At 52.5% G+C, this 25103-nt stretch overlaps 1 protein-coding gene across 1 annotated transcript in view; it reads left to right on the plus strand.

Moving 5' to 3' along the window:
• Positions 1–2396: 2396 nt before the first annotated feature.
• C15H7orf50 (chromosome 15 C7orf50 homolog) overlaps positions 2397–25103 on the plus strand; it is a 96217-nt gene continuing 73510 nt past the window's right edge. The window contains exons 1-2 of the mRNA XM_036824548.1: positions 2397–2445; positions 12636–12765. Of these exons, the coding sequence (XP_036680443.1) occupies positions 12637–12765 (129 nt within the window). The 5' untranslated portion in view covers positions 2397–2445; position 12636. The remainder of the gene's footprint in view (positions 2446–12635; positions 12766–25103) is intronic.

Consider the following 25103-nt stretch of genomic DNA (forward strand, 5'->3'; position numbering starts at 1 on the left):
CCTTCGGGGAGGTGGTGCTGAGGCTTGTTCTCCCGTCTCCTTGCTTGGCTGATTTCCTGCAAACCGCAGCATCTCAGCGTTTTGGCATGCTGTGCTTCGGGCAAAATGAACCTGGTCCAGTAGTAACTGGGGTGGTCTGCCTTCAGATCCATGAAGCCACGTTGGGTGGGTGTGTCAGCAATCCAGTGCATGCTGACAGTGGTGGTTTTTCTTGGTTTTCTATCACATTGTCTCCTTGTGTACGTAGCTATTTCCTATGAGCACGGGTCATGCTATATGAGCAATTATAATTTGGGGTATAGGACATTATGGTCTTCTACAAACACTTTAACTTTTCTTCTTTCAGCAGGCTAGAGGCACCAATAGTAAACCCTGAATCACTTAAATGCAGTTTCAGAAATTGAAATGAATTCAGAATGGATTTTATGAAGTTCCTGCAAGGGCTGGTCTCTGTTCATATTCACACCGACATTGTAGCCTTTCAGGGTTTCGACCCAAAGATGGGACACTTGGAAGAACCCTCCCCTTTGGCAGCCCTAAGCCCGCAAAGCTGACCAAATCTTTGTTTGGGTTCTCAGCCTTTCAGCTGTTTCTTCCGAACTGACTGACCCTTGAGTGAAAAACGGCCCCAATTGGAAGGCCCACTTCTCTGGGCTCCTCTTTCTTCCCTTGTTATTGGTCCCATAATATTTCACTGTCAAATTAGCACTCTGATGTCATCAATATATATGTATTTGTTACATATATTTTTGAACATTTTTTTAAGCTGTTCTCAATGGAAGGCTGATCTGAGTCACCTCTCCCTTTTACTGAACCAAACTTGCGTCCTCTTGCCCCGAGGAGGGGGGCAGAAAAGCCAGGCTACTGACACTGGGTTGTGGTGAAGGAAAATGCAGGATTTATTGCAGGTGCCAAGCAAGGAGGCCTGAGAGCTAGTGCTTAAAAGACCTGAATTCTCCAAAGTCTTTCAGGGAAAGGTTTTTAAAGACAGGGTGAGGGAGAGGGTTGTGGGGTGCATGACCAGCTCATGAACATTCTTCTGATTGGTTGGTGGTGAGGTAATCGGGAGTCAACATCATCAGCTTTCTGGTTCCAACGGGTCTGGGCTCTACATGCTCGTGGGCAGCATGCAGTTACCTTCTTCCACCTGGTGGGGTTTCAGTATCGGCAAAACAGCTCAAAGGACATGGCTCAGAATATTATCCATAGCCCTTGAGGAGAAACCAAAGGTCCTTGACTTTAATGGCTAAACTATTATTATTTTGTCTTGCTTGACTGTTTTCCTTTCTGCATTTTCTCACTTCTCAGATTAAACTTATTCTTCAACTAAAGCTTTTCTACAGACAAGAGGCAGGCGGAGGACATTGGGCAAGTGGGGTCTGTTCCCTTCCAGGAAGGCTCCATGGAGTTCTGCTTGGTTACGGCCCTACGTTACCAGAACTAAAAATAAAAGCAAAAGTAAACAATACAAGGTAAACATATTTATATTTTTATATTCTATATTAGTCAAGCTTATGTATGGATGAGAACTTTCTATTTCAGTGGTCATGAAGCCAGTTGGAGCAGTTTGAAAACGGAATGGTTTTTCCTGGAGTCGGTGAAGTTGGACATGCTTATACCTGTGGCCCGGTCTCCATATGTGCCTTACAGAGACTCTCACGTATGTGCACGAGAGAAAAGCAGTGTGTCTGTTATTCGATTAGAAACAAGTTAGTTGTCCGTAGAGAGTGGAACTAGAGAATCCTGGCTTGCTGTCGTATCTCCCACCCCCAGAACCTCCCCTTGATGGCACAACCCCGTCCAGCTGTCCCCAGATTAAAAGTCCGCCGCACCGGCTCTCCCTTCCCTACCGTTTTCGGTGTCGAGACTATAAAATATTTCTAAGAACCGAACAACGATTTAACTCGTGGTTAGTTTCACCGGCGTGGCGTAGCCTCCGACCTCAGACACCCTCCGCGGTTGGGCCCGCGTCTGCCTTCATCCCCTCCCCAGGTGACCTAACCTGGGTTACAGGTGTCTGCAGACACACCGCTGCATTGGCAACCTTGCGCGCAGGTGTAACGCTGGCGACCTCGCAACCCTGCGCCCACTTTTTAAGTGACAGCAGTTATAATCTACATCCTGTTTGAGACCAAGCCCCGTAGACGGACAGGCGTCGTCCGCTTTGAGTCCCGGGAACCTTGGGGAAAAACCCGCTTAGCCCGCGACCGGAGGGTTGCCTGGCAACCGGCGGCTCCCGGCGCCCAGCGGCGCCCAGCGGCGCCCAGCGATGACGCCACAGGCCCGCGCCCGGCCCCGCCTCACCCCCTCGTGGCTGCCGCTCGCCATTGGTCGGCGGGGAGACGGAGGCGGGCCCCGGCCAATAGGCGGTGCCGCTCCGGTGGGCGGGACCGCGTTACCTGGGCGCCGCGTCTGCCGGAAGCCGGCGTCGGCAGCCACACGCAGGTAGGCGAGGGCGGCGGGCCGGGGGCGTTCCGCTTGGGTACGAGGCCTGCCGGGCAAACGGGGGCGCGCGGGGGGCTTGGCTGTCCTCCCGTCGGCGGCCCGAGGAGGACGCAGGGCCCCGAGCGCCGGCCGCGCCGGACCTCCCCACAGCCCCATGGGTGCCTCCCGCGTGTCCGCGCGGCTCCGGTAGAAGCAGCCCCGAGCCAGTGAGCTCGCCTGGGGTTGGGGGGGAGCGGTGCTGATGAGGATAAGAGACGTTGCTGAGCATGGCGGAGAGAAGTGAAGCGGGGCGGGGCTCCGGGCGGGGGAGGGGAGGAGAACCCTGGGGGAGGGTCCCAGAACTGGTGAGACCTAACCCGGCTTAGGTATTTCACAAGCCCTTCAGGATGCTGAGTCGGAAATGGCCTGGAGGGGCTAGGGGCGGGGCGGAGGCCAGAGACCAGTTGGAGACTTTCGAATGATCCAGGTGGGAGACGTGTTTGGACCGGGATGCTCACGGTAGGGGCAGTGAAGGTCCACTTATGGATGTGCTTTGGGGGTGGGGCCACCGGGGTTTACTGTGGGATGGGTGGGTGTTTGAGAAAGAGGAGTTGTGGGTGACACTACGGTTTTTAGCTTGAGCTGAAATACGCATTTCACCAGCTGGCCTTTTATTGAGGGGACAGACCCTGCAGGAAGATCAGGTTTGTGGAGGATGATGGGAAGTGTGGATTTGACACGTTTTAGTTTGAGACGATGTGTGTGTAGGTGATACACATGAGTTGACAGTGTAGTTGTGCGGTTCAGGGAGAAATGGGGACGTCATCAGCCTGTGGTTGGTGTTTAAAGCCACACGACTAGGTGAGATCTCGGGGGAGTGCTGAGCCCGGGGCCCTTCTGTGTCCAGGGGGCGGGGAGGTGAAGAGGTGGGAGGAAAGCGGGAGAGCGTGGTGTGTCTGGGAAACGGAGAGGAAAGGGCAGTCAAGAGGAGGGACCAGTTGTGGCAGATGCTGCTGTGAGGTCAGTTATGTCTAGTCAGTGGTGAACAAAGACGAGCAGAGCCGGACTGGAGGTGGTGTAAGTGGTGAGGTCGCATTTTAACCAGGGGTAACTACTGCAGCAGGGGCCTTGGACTTGTGCAGGGGAGAGGGCGTTTTAAAGGGAGGGTGAGGGAGTGGCGGGGGGCGGGGGCGGCACTCTGTAGAGTGAGTTGGGAACTGGATAATTACAGTGAGCAGAAGGGGGTCGGTGGTGTGAAACCCTTCGGGGCTTGCTGACCTGGGGGGGGCCGTGCTTCGGGAAGTTAGGCTCCTGCCCTCGCACAGAGCTGGGGCTGGGGACGGGGCTCTGTCTTCAGGTGTTGGCTGGATCCTCTTGGTAGCCTTGAGTTTTCTCAGGGAGGCGCTTTTTAGGGGGGCTAGAGTCACTGTAAAGATATGGCCTTGAGCTGCTAGAAACTATTCAAGTCTGTACAGGCCCAGGTTGAGGCCTGATGAAGGAGGGCTCAGAGGGACCCCGGCCAGGCTGTGATCAGAGAGTCTGTCGTTAGCAGACGGGTGTCCTTGGTGGTCGTTGGTGGTCTCAGTAAGAACCATCTGGCCAAGTCAGGTGGCAGCCTGATGGGAGAGTGGCTGGAAAGGAGGTAGGGACCGTGCCAGTGGACAGCTCCTGAGGGTTTTCGTGCAGAAAGCACCAGAAACGGGGTGGAGAGCACGTGGAATCAGGGTTTTTAGATGTGGGACCTTGTAGTTGACTCTGTAGAAGGACAGCTGATGGGGGAGGGGAATTGCTTAGAGCCACACATGCCCCTGGGATCAGAGCGGCAGAGGCTTGGCCCTGCTTGGAGCAGGCGCGGTTCTGCACTGTAGCACGAGGGAAGGGTGGGAGGGTCTGAGGGGAGCTTCTGGAAGCTCAGTGATCAGGAATGAACGCAGGAGGGGAGGATGTGATGGAGGTCTGAGAGCTTGAGAGGCGAGAGGAAGAGCCGGTCGTCTGGGCGCGGGGCTTGCTGGGCACCCCTGGAGGCTGGGGCTGTGCCATGTACAGTGAGACCGACCGCGTGGCCCTGGGGACTTCCCGGCCAGGCAGGAACCAGAGCTAGAGTTGGGGCTTTGCCAGGAGAGGGGCTGAGAGTGTTTGTAAAGGCGCGATTGTAATGATGGGCCGTGGAAGTGAAGTTGTGGCAAGGGGAACATGAGCAGTGAGGGGCATTGAAACATGTCGGGTCGGGGACTGTGGGTCCTCGTGAGGCTGGAGGATCGCTGAGCCCCAGGGCACCGAGGGGGGCTCGGTGGGTGGGATGCTTGGTGTTACGGGGTTTAGGCCACAGGAGGGAGGGGGTGGGGTCAGGTAGCAGAAGAGCAGAAGCTGGAGGCCGTTCATCCGAGTGGGGACTTGGAATAGTCCTGGGTCAGGGCGGACAGGAGCGTGGCCGTGTCCTGGGCGCCCGAGCTGGGTCTCCAGGCACTGATTCCTGTGGATTCCTTCAGGGGGCCTTCCCTGGACCTGCTGGCTCACATCAGAGGTGACTTAGACGCACCGGGTGAGAGGGGATGTTAGGGGCTACGAGTGATACTTGCAGATTTTAAAAAAGATTTTTTCCCTGAGGCTGATGTATTGTTTTGAGGTCCTGTGGAGTTTCTTTTCAGCCCAGAGCCCGGCAGCCTCAGCCTGTTGGTGCGGGCTTGCCCTAATCCGTGACTGCAGCCCAGCCCAGCGCTTCACTGTCTTCCTCCTGTTGGTCTGACCTGGGCTGTCAGCTTTCTGCTCGTGGGGTTATTTGCTTGCTTCACTGCACACTTCTGAGCTGATATCTTAAAATGTCTTTTCTTTCTTTTTTTTTTTTGGCTGTGCCACATGGCTTGCGGGATCTTAGTTCCCTGACCAGGGATTGAACCTGTGCTCTTGGCAGTAAGAGCGCGGAGTCCTAACCACTGGACCACCAAGGAATTCCCAAAAATGTCTTTTCTTTTATTGTAGAAATTGCTGGAAAGTATAAAGGAAAAAAAAGAACACTTATAATTCTACCCCCTAAAATGGTGGTGTTTTAATGTATTACCTTCTAGTTTTTTCCTTTGTGCATATCTGCACGTAATTGTTCTTAAAGACGAGGGTCGTGTTGCACATACACAGGTTTATAGTCCATCCTTCCACTTTATGTTGTGTCGTGAGCACCCACTCGAGTGATGGGACAGTTGAGATTACAGTTGTTCACGGGTGTGTGGGCCGGTCCCTCGGCGTGAAGGAGTCTTCCATCCCTCAGTCTGCTGTTGGACAGTTACGGCGTTTTCCACTTTTTAATATTAGAGGTAGTATCATCCTTTATATCGTGTCATTATCATCCGTACATAAATCTCTGTCTGTGATTATTTCATTAGGGTAAGTTCCTTGACATAGAACCACTGGGCCAAAGCACTTGATTAAATGTTATCCAATTCCCTCGAGAACGGCTGTTACCGATTTGTTCTCCATCAGCAGGGCATGACCATGTCCTTTTCATCATCCTCTGGCTAATGCTGAATAATGTAATTTTTAAAAATCTTTGTAAAAGACATTTCATCTATCAAATTAACTAAGTGATGTGTGCATATGGCTAAGAAACTCAGTGGTCCTGGAACTTAACACAATCCAGCAGGCAGACTGCTCCTCAGAGGCAAGCACAGTTTCATCTTTCCACTGTTTCTACTGGAATTACTTCCATATTTCTGAATAATAGGCAAATTGGGTGACTTTTTTTGATTTACCAATTTTAGGCCCAATCTGTTGATTTTCCCCTGTTGATTTCAGTGTCCTCATCTGTGTGCCCACCTCATTGGTCACAAGAAGTACACGAGTTAACACATGGAAAGCACCTGGAACAGGGCCTGGCACACGGGAAGCTCTCAATCAAGGCCAGTTTTAGTGATGGTTGCGATGATGATTAGCTTTAATTCCTGCCCCTCCAAGTCCTCCTGACCACCAAGTACAGGGAAATCTTAAGTTGGTGTTGCTCATAGAAATTAATCTGAGTCACTGGGATTTTTGCAGAAAGGCCTGTAAGGAAAGAAAACACAATAAAGGGTCTCGATGCTGTGACACAGCAATGCCAAGCCACCCATGACGGCCGGTGGACAGAGTGAGGGTGGGGAGGTCCCACCAGGCCGGGGAACGCAAGGAACGCCTTTGACGGCACAGGCACATTTGCTGAAATGGTGGTGGTAGGAAACCGTATTTTTCCCTGTTTATTTTTACAAACAGTACTGGGGCATTATGTGTTTTAATTTACAGCAAATAATTTGGGATTAGAGGGGTTTTTTAAAAGTATATTCACAGGGTGTGCAACTATTACCACAACCTAATTTTAGAACATGTTTCTTTTCCCAGAAGAAACCTGGTACCAATCAGTCACTCCCACTCCTCCCCTTGCCCAGCCCTAAGCAAACATTAATCTGCTTCTGTCTCTGTAATTTGCTTATTCTGGACATTTCATATAAATGGAATTATGCAGTCTGTAATCTTTTGTGGCTGGCTTCTCTCTCTCCGCGTGTTTCCACGGTTCATCCATGCTGTAGTAGGTGTCCGTGTTTGCTTCCTTTTTGGCTGAATAATTTGTTGTGTGGATAGAATTCAGTTGTTCATCAGTTGATAGACATTTAGGTTGTTTCCCCCTTATGGATATTATGACTTACACTGCTGGGAACAATCAAGTTCAGAGTTTATGTGGATCTGTTCATTTCACTGATTATGTACATCTATAGGTAGTACTGCGTCACATAACGGTTTGACTTCTTTTTTTAAAAAATATTTATTTATTTATTTGGTTGTGCCGGGTCTTAGTTGCGGCACGTGGGCTCCTTAGTTGTGGCACGCGAACTCTTAGTTGCGTCATGCACGTGGGATCTAGTTCTCTGACCAGGGATTGAACCCGGGCCCCCTGCATTGGGAGCGTGGAATGTTATCCACTGCGCCACCAGGGAAGTCCCAACTGTTTGACTTCTTGAGGAACTGCCAGACTGTTCTACAAAGTGGCTGCACCATATTCTGTCCCACCAGCAGTGATGAGTGCTCCAATTTCTCCACATTTTCACTAACATTTCCTATTATCTGTCTGATTTTAACCATCCTCGTGTGTGTGAAGTGTGTCATTTGACTTGCGTTTCCCTAATGAGGACCATTGTTGAGCTCTTTCATGGCTTCCTGGCCATTTGTATCTCTTCTTTGGGGAATTGTCTATTCAAGTCCTTTGTCCATTTTTTTTTAATTTTTTATTTTTTTTTAAAGATTTATTTATTTTTATGTATTTATTTTTGGCTGTGTTGTGTCTTTAGTCGCGGCACATGGGATCTTTGTTGAGGCGTGCGGGATCTTTTGTTGCAGCATGTGGGCTCTTCATTGCAGTGCATGGGCTTCTCTCTAGTTGTGGTGCTCGGGCTTCTCTCTAGTTGTGGCATGCGGGTTTTCTCCCTCTAGTTGTGGCGCGCAGGCTCTAGGGCGCGTGGGCTCTGTAGCTGTGGCACGTGGGTTCCAGAGCGCGTGGGCTCTGTACTTTGCGGCACGCGGGCTCTCTAGTTGGGGCACGGGAGCTCAGTAGTTGGGGTGCGTGGGCTTAGTTGCCCCACAGCATGTGGGATCTTAGTTCCCTGACCAGGGCTTGAACCCGCGTCTCCTGCATTGTAAGGCCGATTCTTTTTTTTTTTTTTAATTTTTATTTATTTATTTATTTTTATTTATTTATGGCTGTGTTGGGTCTTCGTTTCTGTGCGAGGGCTTTCTCCAGTTGCGGCAATCGGGGGCCACTCTTCATCGCAGCGCGCGGGCCTCTCACTATCGCGGCCTCTCTTGTTGCGGAGCACAGGCTCCAGACGCACAGGCTCAGCAATTGTGGCTCACGGGCCCAGTTGCTCCGCGGCATGTGGGATCCTCCCAGACCAGGGCTCGAACCCGTGTCCCCTGCATTGGCAGGCAGATTCTCAACCACTGCGCCACCAGGGAAGCCCCGTAAGGCCGATTCTTTACCCCTGGACCACCAGGGAAGTCCCTGTCCATTTTTAAAGTGAGTAGTTGGCCTTTTTTGTTGAGTTATGAGTTCCTCATACATTCTAGATACAAGTCTCTTGTCAGATATGACTTGCAAACATTTTCTTCAGTCCTGTTGGTTGTCTTTTTACTTTCTTGCTGGCATCATTTATAGCACAAAATTTTCAATTTTCATAAATCCAACTTACCTTTTTTTCTTCTCCTTATGTTTTTGGTGTCATAATGAAGAAACTGTTGCCTAATCCAAGGTCATAAAGACTTACTCCTATGTTTTCTAAGAGTTTTATAGCTTTAGCTCTACATTTAGGTTTTTGCTCCATTTTGAATAATTCTTCTATATAGTGTGAGGTAGGGGGTCCAATTTCATTCTTCTGCATGTGGATATCCAATTGTCCCAGCACCACCTGTTAAAAAGACTGTTCTTCCCCATTGAATTGTTGTGGCCCCCTTGTTGAAGACCAGCTGACCGTAAATGTAAGGAAATGTCTTTCCTACAACAAACACTCCTCGTCTCAAAGGTATGCATCACCGTCTCTTGGGACTAAAAAAGAAAGCTTTTTATAATATGGAAAAGTCTCTCCCCCCTTTTTAGCAAATAGACTTAGTGATTAAACTTTATTTATTTATTTATTTTTGGCTGCATTGGGTCTTCGTTGCTGTGTGCGGGCTTTCTCTAGTTGCGGCGAGTGGGGGCTACTCTTCGTTGCGGTGCACGGGCTTCTCACTGCGGTGGCTTCTCTTGCTGCGGAGCACGGGCTCTAGGTGCGCGGGCTTCAGTAGTTGTGGCACATAGGCTCAGTAGTTGTGGCTCGCGGTTCTAGAGCGCAGGCTCAGTAGTTGTGGTGCACGGGCTTAGTTGCTCCGCGGCATGTGGGATCTTCCCAGACCAGGGCTCGAACCCATGTCCCCTGCATTGGCGGGCGGATTCTTAACCACTGCGACACGAGGGAAGCCCCCTGATTAAACTTTTTAATGATAACTTTCAGAATGAATGTAGATTTAACTTTTATGGTAACCGGTGTGTAAATATTTGCTAAACTTTTCTTACTTCTCCAACAAGGTAATTGGCTGGCAGAGCCCTTTGTCTTTTCAAAACCCTGTGTCAACAGTCTCATTCTTTCAAGATTTCTTATTACACTGCTAATTGAAGCTTGCAGCCTCTGGCTTGGGATACTTTCTTAAGATAAGGCTTAATTAAAGACCTCGGCGCCTGGCAGTTTTCTGATTGCACAGTAGTGATATTCCTTCGGTGTGCTGTAATCAGTCACGGCCCCAAAGGGGACAGAGGGGCCCTTCACCCTGGCTCCGTGTCCTTTCCGCCGTGGCCCTGTGATTGTCTGGCTTGGTTCGTGGTGCAGCTTGATACTCTGGTTCACCTTACACGTTCCTTGCTCCAGACGGGGAATCTTAAGGCAGGCTGGCTCTTTTTTATAGAGAATGGTGTTCAGAGCTCAAGTCTGGGTTCTGGGCCCTTTCCGTCACGATCGCCGTTTCCCGTAGCCCTCTCCGTCACGATCGCCGTTTCCCGTAGCCCTTTCCGTCATGATCGCCGTTTCCCGTAGCCCTTTCCGTCATGATCGCCGTTTCCCGTAGCCCTTTCCTGCATGCCTTTTTTGTTTGCCTGGCATCATCCTCATTTTCTGACATGTTTGTCTCCCCCAGCGGAACGCGAGCTGCCTGTGGGTGGGCCCTCTGGGCTGCGTGGTCCAGCCTGGAGCCGCTCCTGCACGTGGTCCGCACTCCGTGGTGGAGGCGGTGACCGACGAGTGACGGAGTGCAGGGGCCTGTCTGGGGTGGGGCTGCTGGTGACTTGGGCGCGCTCCGCCCCCCCCCCCCCCCCGCTGACATGTTGATGTCATTTGTCTGCCCCTGTGGAAAGTTTTGCTTTGGGGGAAGTTAAGGTCTCAGTAAGTGGTTCGGTGAGACTGATGCCTGGGTGAGAGGACCTGAGGGCAGGCAGCTCTGCTCCGGGCGCCCCTCCTTTACCTGCGAACCTCGCTCCTCTGGACGCTCCCTGGCCCGGGGCCGCCTCCAGCCCTTCACACCTGACAGAGGAGTCTGTCTGCCTCTGGCCCCTCAGAGGCCCCTGACGCCGCCCCGCCCCGTGGCTGCCAGCCTCGGGGGCACCTGCTCACTCAGCCCGGTTCTACTTTCTCGGCAGCGTTTATCTCTGTGTGAAAGCGCTGGCTCTTTCACTTAAATAGGTCTGGATTTCACACCAGAAGGAGGCTTCTCGAGATCAAGGCTCTTACTTGCCTTGCTCTTTGCTCTGTGTTCAGCGTGCAGCAGTGCCTGGCACAGAACTGGCTCTCGATAAACACTTGTGGAATGAACGAGTTGCATTTTCGAGCATTTGTGAATGGAGTCCAAAATGAATTCTGGTGTCAGAGGAAGAAGGCATTGGGTTTGTGTGTCCATTCCCGTGCAGACAGCCTGGGACAGCATGTCCGAAATGAAAATACCTGTATTATAGAGACATGAGCGTGAATATTGTGGGTGTATGTAATATACATGTTACATGCTTGCATCTAAATAATACATACAATACACATACATGTAAATGAAGCCCGTGGAGTGACTTTAGGATAAATAAAACAAAATACGTTCTTGTAATTTGTTAGAATAAAAGCTGATACTAGCAGGCCTTGTAGATAAAGTTTTAAAGGACTAGTATTAAAAAAATGAAGTTTTTCAAGTATAAAACCTTGATAAAAGCAAAATGAAACTGAGCTGTGGGTGTGGGAGAGTCCCTTGCAATCCCATCCCTAGATAGAAAGGGAAAGCTTTGGTTTATGTCCTTCAGACATTTGCCTGTAAGTACGTGCATAGCTTTCTCTGTTGTTATTTTCTTAAATAAATATGAAAGTGTAATACTATTCGTAGTGTTCTGTTCCATCCTGTATATGTAACGCTACCTCATTGATTTCAGTTATTGAGTGGGATTCCGTTTCCCGGTTTATGCTGACTTACTCATCCGCTGCTTGATTGACGTGTGACAAGCGTGCGCGTGCGTGTGTGTGTGTGCGTGGCTTGTACGAGCTGGCCATGGCCTCTGTGCCAAAGCGCCTTCTACCCTGCACCTCGGGGTGCTCACGCTGTAGCTGCTGGGACTCTGAAACTTTCCTGTGTTTTCAGCTCCTTTTGGGCTCCATCCAAAGGGGGCAGGGGTGGGGAGGAGCCGGTCAGTTCCCGTGTCTCCCTCAGGGTGGGCCTGGGGCCCTGCGGGTGGCCTCCCCCCATCCCCAGCCCTCACGACGCCCTTCGTAGGTCCCCGCAGCCAGTGCCCCTCAGGTGGAGGCCTCTCCCCCGACCCCTGCCTAGTTTCTGGTGCCGCGACCATTTCCCTTGGCTCCCATCATCCGGTCCCACAGGGGAAGCTGGGTTTGCAGTTCACGTTCACGGGCGTTCTTCTGTCCTTGTACGTAGAGTTCTAGATACTGCTGTGCTTGAGGAGGGAGATGTAATCAGAGCCTCTTGGACCTGTGTCGCTCCTTCAATGCGGCCCCGGTCGGGGCTGCTTCCACGGTCCAAGGGGGCCACCCCGGACTCATCATGGCCACCGCCAGCCACAGGTGACCGAGGGCCTAGTGACTGCGTGGTGGTCACTGCCAGCCCGTGTAGGGCTGCAGCATCCCTAGTTGATGGGGAAGTATGAGTTACTCCGTAATAGGAGAAAATGAAAATAATCCCAGATAGTCATTAATTAGGGAATAGACAAACGTTCACAGTTTTCACTTTTGGAAAATTTGGATACTCTCACTAAAAATGCTATTTCCTTTCCTCTTTTATTTGGTGAGGGGGCCTGCACTGCGTGGCAGGCGGGGTCTTAGTTCCCCGACCAGGGATCAAACCCGTACCCCCTGCAGTGGAAGTGCGGAGTCCCAACCACTGGACCGCCAGGGAAGTCCCTTCTTTTACTCTTAAAAGCTTATGTTCATGTTGAGTTAGAAACAGAGTATATAATTCGTGTGTGATGGCAGCTATGTTAAATAAAACACTCAGAAAAAAGACAGGAAATCCACCACAATGGTAAGTTGTCCACAGGTGATGAAACAAAGGAGTTTGAATTTGTAACAGTGACTGTATGTTTCCCACACTTTCTGAAATAGCTTTGTATCTTTTATAACGCCCTCCCCTCTCTGTTAATTGAGAATTTTTATTTCCTGTGTCTTTATAGTTTACTTTCTCTGTTGTAGGATGGCAAAACAGAAGAGAAAAGATAGCCAAGTGACAGAGAAAAAGAACAAAAAACTGAAGAAGGCGGCAGCAAGAGAGATGCCTCTGGCACCTGCGGCCCCGCCGGGCACTGAGGGGGCCCCAGCCGAGGTAGGTGACGCGGGCGCGCTGGCCTCGCCTTGTTTCCGGACCTGGAGGGGGACTCGGTGGTCACATGGCAGGCGTCAGGGGGTGGACAGGCCCCCATGGACATGCCCAGTGCCTTTTAGAGGCAGTTGTAGGGCAAATAAGACTTGCAGTAAACTGTAGGTTGGAACCGCACGACTGCCGTTCTTCAGCCACCAGACCTCAGGTTGCTGTTGGGGTCCCCGGTGTGACAGGGTTTCGATGGCATGGTGGCCCGGTGGAGGCCTCACTTGGCCTGGCCGCAGCTGGGCCTTTGAGCCCGTCAGACAAGGGAGGGCCCTTCACATGGCACTGCGTGGGCCGTGGCCTGGGGTCTGTATTTACGAGATCACATCTAAAAGTGTTCAAGATCTGCCACAGAAACATGTGTCTACGCTTAAATTTGTTTGCTGTTACCACTCAGGTCTGAGTGTTAATATTTTTCTTCTATATTGAGCTGACTCTGCAATTCTTAGTGTGTAGTTGATCAAAACGGCATAAGATGTTACAAATCTTGACAAGTTATTCAACATGAAGTAAAAGTTGATGGGCGACTCATGTCATGAGGGGCGGCTTTTCTGGGCCCTGAGTGGTGGGTGAAGGTGCCGACTGTGCGTGAGGCTGACCTGGTGTGGCCTCGAGCCCGCGTCCCACGTGAGCACCTGGTGACCCTGTGCTCGTCCTTGGGCCACGGGGAGGGAAGTGTTGTCGGAGCCGCCCGCATAGCGTGTCGAGTGACTTGGGCCGTTGTCAGACTTACCTGTGAGTATCTACCGTTAATCGGCGACTAGATCAGGTCCTCGTTCGGGTCTTTCTGAAAGGAAACGATGGAAATCCCCCGACAGGATGGGTGGTGCGTGGCTGGTGGGTTTCATCACTCTTTTTTTTTTTTTTTGGCTGCGTTGGGTCTTGGTTGCTGCGCGCGGCTTTCTCTAGTTGCGGCGAGCGGGGGCTACTCTTCGTTGTGGTGCGTGGGCTCCTCATTGCGGTCGGTGGCTTCCCTTGCTGTGGAGCACGGGCTCTAGGCGCGTGGGCTTCAGTAGTCGTGGCTCGCAGGCTCTAGAGCGCAGGCTCAGTAGCTGTGGCGCACGGGCTTAGTTGCTCCGCGGCATGTGGAATCTTCCCAGACCAGGGCTTGAACCCGTGTCCCCTGCATTGGCAGGTGGATTCTTACCACTGCGCCATCAGGGAAGTCCCGGATTGGTCACTCTTACGCCCCAGTGTTTCCAGCTCTGCCTTTGTTTCAAGCCTGGGCCGTGCACGCTGCTGAGACTCGGGGCGCATGTACCCCCTTCATATAGCGGAGGGGCTGGGGCAGGAGGGCCTGCCTGTCGGCCAGCGCCTCCTCGACTGCAGGCCCAGCCGGGCCCTGGGGTGGATCCCAGGCCACCGTGCTGCGGGCTCCGTACAGGACTGCTGGTCCGACCCCCAGGACACCGGCTGGCTGGGCAGTTCTGTGCCAGGGGGACGCGTGACGGCACTCTTCCTCCGTGGTGGGTGGGCAGGTGCAGGGCCTGTGCTGAGAGAGCAGCTCCACTGGGTCCGGGGGTCGTCTCCCAGCTGCCACCTCTGGGTGTCGGGGAGGAAGCCACGCCGGCACTCAGGACCGTACGTGTCCTGGGTGCCCCTTTCTCTGCCTTCTCTCTGGCCGAGAACCGCAGGTCTGTTGCCACCCGAGCCAGGGCGCCTCTCCCTGTGCAGAAGGCCCGCGCTTACAGGACCCAGGTCAGCCAGCCAGGCCGCATAGCTGGCCCCCACGTCCTGCTCTCACCCGGGCTCGTAGCCAGTCCCGTGTCCCCTGGGCCCCTTCTCGTCGTCCTCGCCTTCTCTGCCACTGGAGCCCCAGTTTTGTCAGGCCTTTTTGGTTTCTAGACCCTAGAGGGAAACTGGTATTTTAGAGCTCTTCCAGTTCCCATTCGGTGGTCTGGCCCCCAATCCCTGCAGAAGCTCCAGTACATGTGAATTGCTTGGGCCTTTCCTGGACAGCTTCCTGCTTTTTCTAGACTCCCCCAGTTTCTTTAAAGCGAGCTCCGAGTGCCAGGTCCCGGTGGCTTGTAGGTGTGTTATGATCTCTAGCTTTGTGGGGGGCTCTGCTTGCTGGCCGCTGGTCACTGGCAGGGCCCCCAAAACTGTGTGGGTTCATGATAGATATTGGCCCAGCGTAGAGGTTCTGCCTGAGATGGGTAATGATTCTTAAATTCAGGCAGTTTTTAAAAAGTGATTGTTTTTTGTTATTTAAGTACATGTTGATTAAAAGAAATTTGGAAAACAAAAGCAGGAAGAAGAATTTGGGTATGTTTCCTTCCGGTCTCTCTTGCTGCCTCGGTTTTTGGTTGGTTGGTTGGTTAGTAACTTGTGCACATGGTCCCCATGGGGTCTGTGCTCTGCAGCTTCGCCTTGGTCCCCAGGGGCGCTGGGGGGTCTCGGGTGGGTCCCTGCACGGTCGGGGCTGGGCTCGGGGCTGGTGTCCCGAGGAAATGGAGACTGTGCTTCCTCGAGACCACATCCTGGTCTCTGCTCATCAGAATACTCTCACCCGCTCGCTCTCCGCTCTCGTGGGAACCTGGGGAGCTGCTGTGTTAGGCCTTGTTAGAGGAGGGACCCTTCCGCCTGCAGAGGGTGGGTGGCCAGGGCCTGGAGAGCGCGTTCCCGTCGCTGGGAGCCCGTGGAAAAGTACTGCACCGTCCCCGCCCCAGCTCCTGCGCCAGCCCCCGCAAGGAGCCCCAAGGAGCCGCTGTCCCCTCTTGGGCCATGGCACTGTCCTCCCGGAAATGCCCGTCCAGGGACCCTCGGGTCCCTGTGCAGTCACTTCCCACAGCCCAGGCCCTGAGCCCGCGCCAGGAGGGCTGAAGGAGCCCCGAGGGGGGGTGCTTCACACACTGGGAGCCCCACGGGGGGGGCGCTTGGTGGGGGGGCCCCACCCCTCTCCTGTCCCGTCCCATCCCCGCTGCCCTGGTGCTCTTGTCCACAGCGTGTGACATCTGTGCGGCTGAGCCCCCCCGTCCACTTCTTGCTCCTGCCGTTGACCCGAGGGGTGCGTGGGCTGCGATAGTGGAGGAGGGGGTGGCCTGTGGTGCCCCCGAGGCGGGGACGAGTCCTCCCGGCGCTGGTTCTGTGCTGCCGGCTGCTGCTTCCGGGATGCCCTGCCCCGCGCCTGCCCTCTTCCCCGTCCTGCTGGGGGGGCTCGCGAGGTGGGGGGTTCGAGGGCCTTTCCTCTTCCGAGGGTGGTGCTCGAGCACAGGGGTCTCGGAGTTGGCCCATGTCTGCCCGTCTGGTAGCTTCTTAACCCTCCCCGTGAGCTGGGCTTAGGGCCAGGCAGATGGGGTCCGGTTCTGTCTTCACGTCCCCGGACCCCTTCCGGAGGAGGCTCCGGCTTGACAGGGTCGGGAGGACTGGTCTAGCGAGCACGGCTGTGTGGGGGTGAGGGGTCTGCAGGCCTCAGCCCCCCACCCCGCCCTCCCTGGGGAGGTACCGCCCCAGACGCTGAGCCGGACCTGGGGGCTGGGGAGACACCAGAGCAGCTGTCACCCTTGGAGCCAGTGACTGCCGCCTTGGACGGGGCACCTAGGCTGCCTCCTGCTGCTGTAAATACACTCAGGCTGTCTACAGATGGGGGGGGCCGAGTGGGTGGAGCTGGGGGGGGAGTGAGGGGTGTGGGGGGAGCTGGGGGGGAGTGGGGAGAGCTGAGGGTGTGTGGGGGGAGCTGGGGGGGGAGTGGGGGGAGCTGTGGGGGTGTGGGGGGAGTGAGGGGATCTGGGGGGCAGTGGGGGGATCTGGGGGAGATGGGTGAGCGGGAGGGGGGAGTGGGGGGAGCCAAGGGCTGGTTAGCTCAGCTCTTGGCTCTGGGTCTCGCTAAGAAGAACCTCTTATGTCTGCAAAGCACGTTTCCGTTCACAGAAGCACTTTGACCTTGGGTTCTGGCAGCCCTGAGATGCCAGGGGCGGAGGTGTGGGTGCACTGCCGCTTCACAGGGGAGTTGGCCGGAGAGGCCGGGTCACGGGCATGGTCCCTGGGCAGCTGGTGGGGAGGAGAGGCCCTTCTTGGGTTTCCTGACTCTGGTCGTAGAAGGACACGGGCTGAGGTGTCACCACGCTCCCCGGCCGCCTGGCCCAGACCGTGTGGGGAGTGCGTCCAGCTCGCTCTTGGCTGTAAACGCTGACGTCCAGGGAGGAAGAGCTCGCACGTGTTGACCAGATGGCCCTCCGTTGGTTGGAGTGACCATCTGGAGTGGGGAGTGACGCGTTCTTTTGGAGGGATGGGCGCCACTTTGTGCCTTTGGAACACGGTGTGCGCCACCCCCAAGCCCCGGGCTCCCGAGGGCCCAGCGCAGCCATGTGCGTCTGTCGTGTCCTCGTGGGCCCTGCTGACACGTGACGGGGGCAGCTGGGCTGTAGGAGGCCACGCCGTGTCCTTCGTGTGGAAAGGAAGCAAAGCTCAACATGGGGCATCTTTTCTCCTGCCTTTTCAACCTGGAAAAATCAGAGGAATTACATGGGCATTAAGCCCACAAGTGCTTCAGAACCATCAGACGAGGTTGTGAACTTCATGGCCTTGAGAATTTGCTCAGCAAAATGACTTCATACCAATGGTATTTTGCCTCAAGAAATGTTTCTGGTCTGGCAGCAGACTTCTGGTCGTTAAACTAGCCGGGGTGAGGGGTTGCTGATCTTTACAGACAGCTCCCTGGGAGCCCGACTTGTTTTTCTTAGCAGAAATTCCCTGGTTCCACTGTTCTTGTTTCCTACTTTGTGAGCACTCAGTGCTCGGCGGTCAGCCCCTGGGAGCTGTAAACTGGGGTCTTGCGGGGCTAAGAGGGGTTCCGAGAGTGGGCCCCTGAGACCAGAGAGGCTCTGTGATGCGCCGAGGCCCCGGCCCTGCCCGGGGGGGCCAGCCTGCGACCCCCGCCCCCCGCCCCCCGTGTCCCCCTTTCCTCTGGACCCGTCACACTTCACTCTGTACTCTCCATCACCTGGGTCTAGACGTTTGGGTTGTTGCCGGTTTGGGGCTGTTTTCAGTGTGCTGTGTACAAGGGCCTCTGCTGTCGTTTTTCTTGGGTAGATTCCTAGGACTGGGAAGGATCGTACGGAAGTGTGTGTTCACCTTACAGAACTGCTAAGCTGTCCTCTGAGGAGGCTGCGCCACCGTGCGCCCCGCCAGCCGCGTGGAGGCTCTCGGTGCTCCGCGTGTTTGCCTCCACTTGCTGTTGTCGGCCTCTCTCTTGGGTGTCGTCGTGTCTTACTGTGTGTGTGGTTTTTCAGAACAGCTTTATTGAGGTATAATTGACAGAGAGTAGACTGTACGTATTTATTTATTTTTCAATTTATAGAGGTATAGTTGATTTACGATGTTGTATTAATTTCTGCTGTGTAGCAAAGTGATTCAGTTATACATATGCATTCTTTTTCATATACTTTTCCATGCTGGTTTATCCCAGGATATGGAATATAGTTCCGTGTGCTCTACAGTAGGACCTTGTTGTTTATCCATTCTCTATGTACTAGTTTGCATCTGCTAATCCCAAACTCCCGGTCCACCCCTCCCCCATCTCCCCTCCCCCTTGGCAACCACAAGTCTGTTCTCTATGTCTGTGAGTCTGTTTCTGTTTTGTAGATAAGTACATTTGTGTCGTATTTCAGATTCCACATATAAGTGATATCAGATGGTATTTGTCTTTCTCTGTCTGGCTTACTTTGCTTTGTATGATAATCTCTAGGTCTTCATGTTGCTGCAAATGGCATTATTTCATTCCTTTTTATGGCTGAGTAGTATTCCACTGTATATATGTACTAAATCTTTATCCATTCATCTGTCGATGGATATTTAGGTTGTTTCCGTGTCTTGGCTATTGTGAATAGTGCTGGTATGAACATAGGGGTGCATGTATCTTTTCGAATTAGTGTTTTTCCAGATATATGCCCAGGACTGGGATTGCTGGATCATAGGGCAACTCTATTTTTAGTTTTTTGAGGAACCTCCATACTGTTTTCCATAGTGGCTGCACCAATTTACATTCCCACCAACAGTGTAGGAGGGTTCCCTGTTCTCCACACCCTCTCCAGCATTTATTGTTTGTAGACTTTTTAATGATGGGCATTCTGACTGGTGTGAGGTGGTACCTCGTTGTGGTTTTGATTTGCGTTTCTCTAATAATTGCGGTGTTGAGCATCTTTTCATGTGCCTGTCGGCCATCTGTGTGTCTTCTTGGAGAGAGGCCCATTTAGGTCTGTGTGCCTGTGTGATGCTTCTCTTGGAGACGCAGCATTTGAAATCTGATACATGATGCCTCAGGGCCCCAGAATTCATGTCCTGGCATTACAGCTTGCACTGGGTACTATCCATCTTTTATTCTTACCAATCTGGTGGGTGAAGAGTAGAATCTGTTTTTAATTTCTATTTTCCTGATCCCTAGTGAGATGGACATTTTTCAGTTAGTTATTAAGCATTTGTCTTCTATGAATTTCCTCATCACATCTTTCGCCTATTTTTCTGTTGAATTGATTGCCTTTTGTAAAAAAGGACTTTTTGTGTGTCTAATACATGGACTTTCTCCCCATGTGTCTTTTGTCTCCTGAATTTGATGTTTCCGTGGGGCTTTCAGTCGTGTGCAGGTGAGTGTCTGTCAGTTTTGCTTTGTGGTGTCTGTTTTTGTTCTTTTTTTGTTCCCTTAAAAAGTCCTCTCTTCCACTGTTACAAACATTTACTTATATTTTTCTCCACTTCTTGTAGTTTTTTAAATGAATTGAAATTTGTGTTATGTGAGGCAGGGATCTGACATTTTTTTTCTGTCCTTTTGATAGAACATGTTCTATCATGTTCTATGTTCTACTAATCTGTTTATCCAAACTGACCATGTGGAGGCTTTTTCTAAAGCAGACAGTCACGTGTCCTTTTCAGGGTAGTTCTGTTTTTTAAAGTGCTGGTTGCCAGGAGATTCAGTTCATATATTTAAGAATTGAAATGGGGCTTGTTGGTGCACAGAGACGGACACAGCAACGCTAACATAGGCGGAGCTCAGGAGGGTCTGGGGACTGAATTAAACGTCCAGGATTGTGATGGGAGCTGACGGGCCGGATATAAAACTAACCACTTTACAGCAACACTTCCGCACACGAACGTGTTGTGTGACCGACCGTCCCTCTCTGTCTAGCCGCACGGCATCGTCCTCACCTGGAGGGAGACCCTGAACTTGCGGGGCGCTCCCTCCCGACCCTGCCCCAGCCCCGGTTCCCCCACGTTCTGTCTCCCTGGGTTACCTCTTCTGGGGATTTCCTGTACAGGGAGCATACAGTATGTGACCTGTGTCACACATCGTGTCTGAGTTCCCTCACTTAGCATCAGGTTTTCGAGGTTCATCCATGTGGTCGTGTGTGTCAGTGCTTCACTCCTGAATTTTCGTGGCTGGATAACGTTCCTTTATGTGAATACGCTGCATTCTGTTTAGTTACTGGTCAGGCTGTGTCCACCTGTGGCTGCTGTGAACGGTGCTTCTGGGGACATTCGTGTGCCCATTGTTGTTTACATACCTGTTTTCAATTCCTGGGCTATAGACCCAGGAGTGAAATTGCTGGACCATATGGTAGTTCTGTACTTAGCTCCTAACCACCAGACTTTTCTGCAGCATCTGCCCTGTTGTACATCTCGTTCCACTACCAGCCTCGTGTAAGAATTCCACTTTCTCCATGTCCTCGCCAGCACTGTTCTCTGTCTGATTCTCACCATCCTGCTGGGTGTGAAGTGGTGTCTTCTTGTGGTTTTGACTTGCATTTCCTCAGTGGTCAATAATGTTGGGCATCTTTTCATGTGCTGATTGGCCATTTGTATATTTTCTTGGGGCAAAGGGTTTGAATAGACATTTCTCCATTTTAAAAATTGTCTCATTTATTGAGTTGTAAGAGTTCTTTATGATTTCTAGGTACAATTCTTTTATCAGATATGTGGGTTGCAGACATTTTCTTCTGTCCATTGCCTTTTTACTTTCTCTGTTTTTTTTTTTGTTGTTGTTTTTTGTTTGTTTGTTTGTTTTGGCTGCACATCTTGTGGGATCTTAGTTCCCCGACCAGGGATCAAACCCAGGCCCCGGGCAGTGAAATCGCCAAGTCCTAACCATTGGACCACCGAGGGAATTCCCATCTTTTTACTTTCTTGATGTTGTCCTTTGAAACACAGACATTTTAAATTTCGAAGAGTCTAATTAATCTGTTTTTTCTTTTGTTGCCCATGCTTTTGGTGTCATACATATCTAAGAAACCATTGCCAAATCCAGGGTCATGGAGATTTATAGGAGAAGATGTATCTTCTTCTGTGTTTTATAGTTTTAGCTCTTACATTTTAGTCTTTGATCCATTTTGAGTTAACTTTTGTGTATGGTGTGAAGTAAGGGTCCAGCTTCATTCTTTTGCATGTGGGTGTCTGGTTGTCCCAACACCATTTGTTGAAAATACTCTTCTTATTGAATTGTCTTAGAATTCTTGTTGGAATAGCCTATCCTTTAAAAAAGTTGTATAATATTCTGTTGTCTTGTTGTACCATAATTTAACTTGCTCCTTGCCACACTGTTTAATACTTTAGTTCTTAAAAATATGTTTTAATATCTAGTACACTAAGTACTTATTGTTTTTTGGGACAGGGTTCTGGGCCTTTGTCATGTTTTCTTTTTGGTTTGAATTTTGCAATCCACTTTCAGATTTCCTGAGAAATCTTTCATGGTTTATTGAGGTGGTTTTTTAATGTCATTCAGGAAAGTTTTACAGTTTTCTCTGGAGAGATCTAACCTGTTTCTCAGTGAGTACGTGACCTGGACAGTGTCCCTGTAGCCCACCTGGTGGAGACTTCGTTTGTCTGTTTTCTGTGTAACATACCATTAAAATGCACCGTTGTGGTGAAGGTGGGTCTGTGCAGGACTGCAGGCCTGTTGTGGTCCAGGGTGGAAGATGTCCTGGGGTTCTCGGTAGCCCTCCCGCTTCTCCCCATCAGTCCTGACTCAGCCACGTGCTGTGCTCCTCTGCCTTCCGGGCACATTCTCTCTGCCCGAGTTCCTTTCTGAAATTGATCTTCTTGGCCTGGCCAACCTTCTGATTTTTCTTCTTCTCCCTGTTTTCTCACCTTCTCCATGTTGACCCTTAACCTAACTTTTCTATAACCGATAAAACTTAGCAGCAGCTCCCTGAGATCAAATTGGGACACGTGTTCAGCAAATTCATATTAAAAATCGGGATTTTGTGCTGCTAAAAACAGATTTTATTTAATGTTGCGTTAATTTATATGTTTTAACATGTAATAGGTTATGGGAGTGTTAATTATTACATCTTTTTTTCAACGAATTCTGATAACCTGCTGAGAGTTTTCTAAAGGCAGGTGAATAAGGCGAGGTGGGGCGTGGGGTAGAGGTTAGGGAGCTTCAAGGTGTCCTCCTAGTTATAGTCATTTGCACTGGCTTTTTCAGCCTATACTTGTAGCCAAAAAGTAGCAGGTATGTCAAATTCTACTCGTTTTTAGATGGAGCTGTGGTTAACTTACCACGTCGCTTAGTGTCAGCTTCACAACCACATCGGTTCCTGTTTGGGTGGAAAAATCTCATGCAACATAGAAAATCTGATGGTGAGTGGCTTCTGACCTTGGAAGTAGTTGATGTTTTTCACCGATTTCCTCTGATTTGCACTAAGTAGCAGACAGCGTGTGGGTGGCTTTGGGAGCTGAGCCTGGCCACCGGTAGCCCTTAGTGTCCGCGAGGATGGTGCAGGCTTTTCTGTCCCCACACACGCCTGGAGAACACGGGGTAAGATTCAGACTACAAACGCGATGGAAAACACACAACCCCTCCCCTCAATAAAAGCCTCTCCCCAAAGAACCAGTTACGGCTTATAAACTCAGACACATCTTTTTGAATCTTTTTTGTCTCAAAAGGTGAGCATTCCTCAAGAAACCAGAGACTTTAATGTGATTCGGCCAGATCATTCACTCTGAAACGTTGACCGCAGCCCAGTGTGAGACACACGTCTTACACGTGCGCACAGTGACACAGGGACGACACAGGAGCCCCGATCCCTTGGTCAGAAGGCGTCTCTGGGGGCTGGGTGCTTGCAGCCGGTCGGGAGGCATGAGGTGGCTCCAGGGGCCCTCCCGGATCAGTCCCGCCCTCTGACCCTCCACCCGGGGGCCCTGAGCTGCGCTTCGGCCCCTCGCCGCCGCTGCTGGAGGCCACCTGAGCCCACGAGCAAACTCCCGGCCCTGCGAATGGCTCAGGCGCGAGCAGCGCCGCGGCCCGTGGTTCCTAGGCGCCAGGAGCCTCCCCTCCGGCCAGCTCTTTGCTTTCCAGAAATGGTTGGTTCTGTACTTCGGTCGATGGTTTTGGTCGCCGTCCCCTCTCACCCCTCGGCAGAGTTAGTCTAAGTCAACTCAGGATCTGGAGAGCCCCTCCTGGGGGGCATCTGGGGCTCGGTGGCCCGGGGTCTCTGTCGCAGCCAAGCGCTGCCTCCGGGGCAGGAGCCCCCAGGGACAGGCTGGCAGTGCCAGGCGTGGGGACGACGTTGACGCCCCCAGATTGGCGGTGGAGGGGCCCTGGCCTGGCCGGAGTACCCCCCACAGCCGGGAGGACACCCCCTCCCGGGCACCCCGAGTCTGAGCTGCTCCCCGGCTGCAGGGCAGCCCCTCCCCGGCCGAGGTCGCTCAGGCACTAGATCTTTCTGCCCCGAATTCCAGGCTCTCCTGGTCTCCGACGGCAGGAAGCCCTTCCCTGGGCCCGTGGCTTCACCGACCTGCCGCCTCCCCGGGAAGGTCGGGGGCCTCTGGGCTCTTGGCCGCCGTTTGAAGGTTGCCGTGGGCACCGCCCCACACGGGACTGATGACAGGAGGACCGCGGCATGGGGAGCGCTCAGGTGAGACCGCCTGGTGGGCAGGGGCTGCTGCGGTCCTTCCAGGTCTTGCTCCACCGCGCGTGCCCTGGAGCGTGGCGCTCCATCGCGGCGTCGGGCGGTGTTGGTGCGGACTCTTCTCGCTGTGACAGGAGCCGCGTTCTGAACGCCGGGCTGGGCCCCAGGCCTGCCTGGAGGGTCCTGGATGGGTGGCCGAGGGGCTCAGCGTTCGTGTTGAGGGCCTGGGACTCTCGCTTTTGTTAAAGAGAATTTATTTTTGAAATAACTGTAGGTTGCGTAGGAAGTTGCAGAAACTAAAGGGAGGCCCGTGTGCCCTGTGCCCGGTTTGCCCCATCGGTAACGGACTGTGGTGTTGCAGCCAGGAGGGACATCGATGCCGCCCGCAGAGCTCTCTCACATGCCATTAGTTTTGCCGGCGCGCGTGCGTTTCTGCAGTTTTACCGCAGGTGTCATGACACAGAGCTGCTGTCACCACTGGCTTCTGGGCCACTGCTCTGCAGCCCTTCGCTATGCAGTGAAGGACACTCGGGTGGTTTCCAGTCTTGGCTTTACCACCAAAGTGCTGTGAACGTCCATGAACGTGTGTTCCTCTCTCCGGGGAAACCGCCCGGGAGCATAACGGCTGGTCGTGCGGTCCGTGCTCGTGTCGGTGCTCGGCAGCTACCCACCTTCGGGGCGGCCGCCCCCTTACATGCCCCCGTCGTGCGAGGGATCCGGCCTCTCTGCATCTCCACTAGTGTTCGGCGTCTCGCTGCTTTAATGTTTCAGTCTTTCTGATCGCGGCGCTCGCGTTGATGAGGACGGCTGGAGTTGTCCTGGGAACTGGCAGGGGCAGAATTAAACTCTCGTTTTTCCAGAGTTTGGTGATATGTGTGCTGTCGGCCTTACCAATTCTGGATGCTGCTGGGTGGGCCGTACGGGACAGCCTTCCCGGCCTGCTGGCGGCACCGTGCTGCTGCGTCCGTGTTCGATGTGGCCCTTGTCATCCCTGCTGTGTGACGTCCTTGTCCCCTTTTCCAGGAGCTCCTCGGGGCTGCGGCCCTAGGGCCCGTGGTCTGTTAGTAGGCTGGCCGCGAGCTTGTGTACCTCTGTCTCTAAAATGGGTTTTCTCGGCTCGTTTGTTGACTCTGAACCGTTAGGGAAGAGTTGGAAACTGCTCAGCGTCCCGCTGCCGTGGAGACCCGTCGCCCTTGTCCCCTCCCCGCCCCCAAGTCCAGCTGTCCACACGTCGGTTTCTAATGCTTTAATTGCCGCCTGGTCAGCCAGGGCCGTGTTTGTGAGCTTTGCTTCCTCGTGGTCAGCAGAAAATAGCTCAGCAAAACGTACTTTTAAAAAAGGAATGTTTATTATTTTTCCTGAGTTATATATACATGGCCAAATGGAAAAAAAAAAAAAAAAAGAAATAGAAACATACAGAAGAAACCAGACAGATGAATCCTGCCACCCCGAGAG

This window comes from Balaenoptera musculus, chromosome 15 (genome assembly GCF_009873245.2).
Source record: "Balaenoptera musculus isolate JJ_BM4_2016_0621 chromosome 15, mBalMus1.pri.v3, whole genome shotgun sequence".
Taxonomy (NCBI): domain Eukaryota; kingdom Metazoa; phylum Chordata; class Mammalia; order Artiodactyla; family Balaenopteridae; genus Balaenoptera; species Balaenoptera musculus.